The sequence below is a fragment of the Triticum dicoccoides genome, chromosome 2B (assembly GCF_002162155.2).
Source record: "Triticum dicoccoides isolate Atlit2015 ecotype Zavitan chromosome 2B, WEW_v2.0, whole genome shotgun sequence".
NCBI classification, from domain to species: Eukaryota; Viridiplantae; Streptophyta; class Magnoliopsida; order Poales; family Poaceae; genus Triticum; species Triticum dicoccoides.
This window is the reverse complement of record NC_041383.1, coordinates 786,761,655-786,769,070: the sequence shown is the minus strand read 5'-3', so window position 1 is coordinate 786,769,070 and position 7,416 is coordinate 786,761,655. Positions and strand designations below refer to the sequence as shown.

Sequence of the window (7,416 nt, the reverse complement as noted above, 5' to 3'; positions counted from 1 at the left end):
TTCCCAAAATAATTGCGGTTCTACTTTTGTCCCAAATCAAACTTCTCTAAGTGACCAAGCTTATAAATGTGACTTGGTTCATAAAGGATCTTATGTGAGTTTTATTTGTTTTTTTGCAATTTGGTGTATATTTTTATGAACTTGGTCAAACTTATTCTTTTTTTTTTACATATGTTGGCATTAATTACTTTCCTTCTTTACCATTGTTCTTCAGTACTCTTTAATTTACTTCCTTATTTGGAGGAAACGATAAGTCTTAACTTTGAAGTACCTCCTTTTATAGTCATAATCTTAGGCTCACATTTAAAACTTTCGGAACATTGAAGATGATTACAAGTCTATATAAAGTTGAGCGTCCAATAGCTGATGACACTCACTTGTGTTGCACCCATCATATCATCTGATGACGATCATCTCGTCATTTGTTGATCTTCCCGCACTCCTCACCATCCTCATATACCTCCTCCACCGTTGTGACGCCAACTATGAAGTCGAGTCGGTCTCCGGGTCAGGGAATTTGCTATCGACAAAGCTGAAACTTGTAGGCGGGACGGCGGAGTTCGGTCCAGATGTCAAGCGGCTCAATTTGACTGCAAGGTAAGTGTGTTTGATCTTCATCTAATCAAGGGGTTTAATTCTTGAGTTGGGTTTTCTCTTTGAAAAGAGGTATAATCCCTTACTGTTTCAATTTTTGTATGACTGGCGGCAGCCTAGAGACGGACAACTGGCTCCACGTGCGCATCACTGATGCTAACCATTCGCGATGGGAGGTACCCCAGGACGTTATCCCGCGTCCAATGCCGGCGCTGGAGGACGTCTTGCTACATTCCTCGGGCATGAGCAATGCTTCCTTGCCCGGCAGCCGCACCATGTCCAGCGAGTCTTTAGACCTGACCTTCACCATCCACACCGCCCCGTTCCGCTTCACCGTCTCCCGCCGCTCCACCGGAGACGTCCTCTTCGACACCTCCGCCACACTTGTCTTCAAGAACCGGTACATAATATACAAATTAGAGAAAATAATAGATATGAAAAAGATGCACCTCGGCGATATCTTTCCAACGGTGTATCATTTGATTCATTCCGACAAGCGGTTTAGAAAAAAAATGCAAAAAAAATACGCTCGCTGCATCCCGTCATGCGCACACTATTTTTGAAACTGCTCTTAAACCGCGACGAATCTTGAAAAGTGTTCAACATGACGAGGCTGCGCATTTTCCTTAGCTATCCAACGGTATATTATACGCCTTGTTCCGACAAACGGTTTAGAAACTGGAGCAAAAACAATACCGAAAAAATGCATGCAGTTTTTTCTGGTGACATTGCAGTGCTCGTTTGATAGGGATGCAGTGCCCTCGCATTGAGCGTGCAGTGCAGAAGTGTTATCAGAATAACTATTCTGCTAATATTAGCAGACTAGACCGGCTATATAAACAGGAAAAACAGGGGCTATATAGCCACTTTGTCGTCTGCTGACAGACGGCAAAGGTCTTTGCCGTCTACTAGGTTGCCGCGTGGCTGCTACCTGTACAACCTGGGGTGTACTGGGGCATTGGGCTGGCCAATTTGGCAAATTTGCCGTCAGCCAGCATACGGCAAAGACCTTCTTTGCCGTCATGCAAAGGCCTTTGCCGTCTGCCAGCTGACGGCAAAGCACACCATTAACCACTTAACGGACCTGAACTGCCACGTGTGCCGTCCAAGCTCTTTGCCGTCTATCAGCAGACGTCAAAGCCCTTTGCATCTTTGCCGTCCGACAGTAGATGGCAAAGAGGCCTTTGCCGTAGCCTATTCAGTCGGACCTGTTGCCGTCAGCCTAGCATGCCTTTGCCAGCCATGGCTGACGGCAAAGTGGCTGATTCCTGTAGTGGAAGAGCGATATCATAAAGTACATTGCTCATTTTTTTTACTTATCCTCATGAATTATAGACAAGCGAGGAAACAATATGCAAACAACATACTTTGAAAGTCCTACAGACTACTCATAATGTCATGATCATATTAATGGAATTTGTATTACACATTCCAGGTTTGCGAAGTTTAGGGGGAGTAATCTCCCAAATCTATAGCCTATTAACAATTCTAAGATTGCATATATTATAATTTTTTTTCCCTTCATGAGTTTTTTCCTAATGGTTTCTCATAAAGATTTTTAACGAGACAATATAAACGCAAGTGCCCGTATAGGTCATATCATTTTCTCCTTATATTTTTCCCACTGGATTTTAAAAGAGTTTTCAATGGCATATCATATCACACTCTTTTCCCTTATGAGTTTTCTCTCAAAGTTTCTCATAATGGGTTATAACGAGGCAATATCTTATCAAAGATCATACGTCATACTTTCTATTTTCCTTATTGTTTTTTTTAAAGAAAGTACTCAAGACATATTAATTGTTCTCTAAACTCGCTGATGAGTTTTCTCCTTCTTTAAAGGTTTTTCTCATATGAGTTATCAAGAGACAGTAATCATTATATGTTGCATCATTTTCTCCTTATTATTTTTCCCACTGGGTTTAAAGGAGTTTTAGCAATATATCTACACTACTCTCCTCATATTTTTCCCACAGGGTTTTTAGAGGAGATTTTCTCAAGATGAAGATGATGAACGTTCAAGGCAAATAGATACTAGGAGGAGTCTTTATCAAGATGATGTATATTCTCAAAGACAAGCAGTGATTAGGGGGAGTGTTAGGAATTAATTAATTAGATTAATTAAGTATTAACAATTGCTATGTCGGTGCCACTTTTGGCAACTGCTTCCCTTTTGTAACCGCCTTGTAAACTAGATATAAATACCCCAATCTTCCCTCTCTCCTTTTTACTTTCACAAGATTGATGCGCGAACGGGCGCGCGGTCACAAAAATAACCTGAAGAGAAATGAAAAACAGTCGTCTGAAAATTAGTAAAATTGGAAAGGAAATAAAATACTACAGCCGATATACATACATATGCGCCAGAGGCCAGACCTTGCTCAAAATCAAAATATGCGCCAGACTACCAGAGTCACCGCGAGAGGAGAACAATGGCGCCACCCCGTCTTCCAAATCAGCGCCGCCGCGTTGCTAGCCTTGTTGTCCCAGCTGCCGGGCATGGAAGGCCAAATCCCGTGGAGGAGTTCGGTCTGATCATTCCTACCGCACCGCCCTAGCCGCCGCTGCGGCTCCTCCAGTGCACGCCTACACGTCAGCCATCCGCGCAACCACCGCAGGCGCACATTGAAGCCCTGCCATGGAGCCGCCACACTCACAGTTTCATCCTTGCATCAGAGAGGAACAACTTTGCCCTCTGATAATAATTCGAAACAACAACTTCACACTTGTGAAGAAGCAAACGAAAGATAAATTATAGCATCTACAGGCATAACCATAGCTTCTTTTGCCAATGAAAACAAATTAAGTGGATCGTCCATAGCAGAAACCTCCTTTTCTCCCTTCTCTAATGACCAGTACATATGCCCATGCGTTCCAACAGGCTAAAAAATGCCAATACCTGCTCCGTGTGCCACTACAATACACACCACTCATATCCGACTGACAAAAGTCAAAAATAAGTTTAACCTCATCATTTGTTGCCACGGGTTGAATTATCGTTTTCTGGATCATGAAGTATTGATATGAAGGAGCCACCCTAACTCCTTCGTTGGCGTGTACTTCATCTCTGCACTGTCATAAGATGGAAGAAGAGTACTGGCAAAACATTCAAACATTTATCTGATAGAAGCCTATGGAAAATCAAACCATGAATAGCTCACATTAGCTATCTATAATTTATACTGCAGTCAAAAATCATAACCTGATCCAAAAATAACTTCATCCAAGAATGTGTCGCAACGGATTGTTGTAAGTCCACCAATGAATTTCGGATTTAGGACTAGTCTTTCTTCCCGAAGTCAGCCACAAGACTGGGCATCAAGTTATGCCAAAAATGTATACACAACATTGATAGAATAATCTTAAGAAATAATTTACTGCTAGCTGCATGTAGTTCATACCCAGAAAGCTACGAAAGCTACAAGACAACACAAATGGTGGAAAAAAGATGGAGCGATGACAAAATTCTATCAATTTGCAAGCATACATAATTGATCCCTAGTTTGCAAGTACACTGGAAAGCTACATATGAATAGATCAGCAAGATTGGAATGAAAACCAATATTCTGTATTGAAAAGAAATCGACAGCCGATTAGCGTGTGCAACACAGCCGTTGCCCTGACGTAACTACACGTGGAGTGGGCGTCATCTCTAGCGGTGAGCAATGAAGCGCATACCTCATAGAAGGCGCGTGGCGGCAGCCAGGGACGGAAGGAGTTACTCTCCTACCACTTGTATATGCCTGATCCTCTTTCTTGTGTAGTAATAATCTGAAAAGACGCAACATCTTTGTTAGAGTTGTGTCGAATATTATTGTACAAGTTAGGTTACAGTTGGACTTGGAGTCGTACAGTGTGTAGACAGGATATGGAGTCGTGTCCAAGTAGGACACTTGTATCCTAGGCCTCTCATATATAGCGAGTGTAGACAAACGATATAACATATGCCAACATAATAGTACGGGCACGCGGGGGAGCCGGCGGCGTGTGCCGGCACCCGGGCGGCCGGGGTGCGGTATTGTAGCGGTGTCATGGGGAGGAGCGCCCGTAGTCAAGCCCCGAGGATGTAGCCATATCGGTGAACCTCGTTAACAAATCTCAGTGTCGTGCTTGTGCGGTTGCTTGGTCCTAAGTAGATTGACGGAGAGCATCGGATTTATTCTAACAAGTGGTATCATGAGCAAGGTTCGATTCGAAGGTTGGAGATGTTGATTTAGAGGTGGAACAGAATTCGTCGAATCGATCGGTGGTGGTCAAGACTTGCGACCGGAGAAGATCGATGCAAGCGGCGGGAGTTCTGTTTGTATCAGAAGCAATCAGAGGCAGCAGGCGGCGTCATCAGCGGTGTGCAATGACTCGAGGCCGTCTCGGCGAGATGCGATGTGCAGCGAACAACGCGTCGGGCGTGCGAACAGCGCCAGTTGGCGTCCACGAGATCCATTGCTCGATCAAAACAGAGGCTGCAATGCGGGCGGTCAGCGGGAGCGCTAGGGCACGCAGGGAGTTCCTATTGGACGCTCTTTGCGTCCAACAGCACCGAGACGCACACAGGACTAGCGACTGGAACGCACAGAGGACCAGCGACTGGGCCGGCCCACTAGCAGCGAAAAAACGAAAGCGCGGCGTCAAAATGGTAGAAAAAAGGAAGACGCCAGGAATCGAACACGTGACTTACCGGTGAAGAACCCATGCGACTAGCCCTTCCAGCCGTAGACAACTTCTGCCTTTTTGGAAAGGTTGTTTCTTTTAGTTCATTACCTAAGCGCTTACATTTTAAAATAATCTGCACACATTATCGAACGTTTCTTAAAACTTTTGCATATAAAATTTAAATGCCGAATATTGTTTCAGAAACGAAAATAAATTTTGGACTTTCAAACCTTCTTTATTCCGCATTTTTATGAAATTTTGATAAATTTCGAAATCATGAACATTTTTTTTATATGTGAACAATTTTTGAAAATGAAAACATCTTTCAAAATTCCAACCGAACAATTTTTGAACTCCAAACTTTTGAAAACATGAAAAAAAGAAAACAAAAATTAACATTCGGAACAAATTTTCAGAACAAACAATAAGATTCTGAACAAAATTTGAAAACATGAACAATTTTGTAAAACACAAACAAAATTTATAAATTAGAATTTTTTTTGAAATCTCCAAACTAATTTTGAATTTTGGAACAAATTTTGAAAATCCGAACATTTTTGAAATCCTAATATTTTCTGAATTTTGTGGATATTTAACGAAATTTGGAAACACGAATATTTTTCCGAAGTCCACAAAAAAAACTATAAGCAAGCATCTTTTGAATATGTGAACTTTTCTTAAAAATCACAATTTTTTTGCAAAGATTAACAATCTTTGAAATATTGAAACACATTCTGAAGTTCTAAACAAATTTCAAGACAATGAGAACAAAAATTAACATTCCGAACAATTTTTGAACTCTAAACTTTTGAAAACACGAACAACATGAACAAAATTTGAAAAAATGAGAACAAAAATTAACATTCCAAACAAATTTTCAGAACAAAAAATAAGATTTCGAACAAGTTTCTTCAAAAAGGAATAGCGAGAATTTGTTTAGATTTTTTTTGAAATTTCCATAATAATTTTGAATTTTGGAACAAATTTCGAAAATGCGAACATTCTCGAAATTCTAATATTATTATGAATTTTGTAGATATTTAACGAAATTGGAAACACGAATATTTTTCCGAAATCCGCAAAAAAAACTATAAGCAAGCATCTTTTGAATCTGTGAACATTTCTTAAAAATCATAATTTTTTTTGCAAAGATTAACAATCTTTGAAATATGGAACACATTCTGAAGTTCTAAACAAATTTCAAGACAATGAGAACAAAAATTAACATTCCGAACAATTTCTAAACTCCAAACTTTTGAAAACACGAACAACATGAACAAAATGTGAAAAAATGAGAACAAAAATTAACATTCAAACAAATTTTCAGAACAAAAAATAAGATTTTGAGACTTGGCGAAGAATTTTTAAAAACATGAACAAATTTGGAAATTTTCGAATATTTTTTATAAAATTTGAAAAATTATTTAATATTTTGAACATTTTATAAAAGAATAGAAAGAAGAAACAGTAAAGAAAAATGAAATAGAGAAAATTAAAGGAAAAAAGTAAATAGATGAAAACCAAAAAAATAACAAGAAGTACAAACAAAACCGAGAAAACAAAAAAGAAATAAAAAAACCGGTTTAGGAACCTTCTAGAAGGTTCCCAAAACCGGGCAGGAATCTCCAGAAAGTTCACAAAACCATATGCTCGCAGCCGGCCCAGTCTATCGATCTGGTATCGGTCAGGTGTGCGATTGGTCGACTGTTTGCCGCAAAATGCGGCAAATAGAACTTCCGGGCACACACGCATGGAGTCCTGATCGGTTTCGTGCGGTGCCTGTAGCACGCGACTGGGTGCTGCGAGGGCCAAGGCCGAGGACGGCAGTCCAAGCAGCCTGATGGGCTGGCAAAGGGGCGGTTCAAGGGAGCAGGCCAAGGCGTGGAGGCCTGGTTCGTAAGGGGAGCTGCTGCATGCGAGATTTGTTTAAAGAAAAAGAAGTCTGGTTCCGGGAGACTTTGCAGTGTGTCAGAACATGAAAATAGCTGCGCATACTGGATGAAGATCTTAGAAAAAAGGAAAGAGCAAGGAAGATAGCAAAGGTGGCCACGTGTGTTATTTATTGTGGAGCTGATAGTTTATATTGAGCTAGTTGCTACACGGGCACAAGGCTACGAGGGACTACTTTTTTGGGATTCTTTGCTTTGCACATGGACCGGAGATGGCATTATG

At 40.9% G+C, this 7,416-nt stretch overlaps 1 protein-coding gene across 1 annotated transcript; it reads left to right on the top strand.

Moving 5' to 3' along the window:
- The first annotated feature begins 403 nt into the window (after nt 1-403).
- LOC119361433 (probable alpha-glucosidase Os06g0675700) lies at nt 404-1,364 on the top strand. Its single transcript, XM_037626639.1, has 3 exons — nt 404-597; nt 710-994; nt 1,343-1,364. The coding sequence occupies exons 1-3, from the start codon at nt 404-406 to the stop codon at nt 1,362-1,364; spliced, it is 501 nt and encodes a 166-aa protein (XP_037482536.1).
- The last annotated feature ends 6,052 nt before the right edge of the window (nt 1,365-7,416 follow it).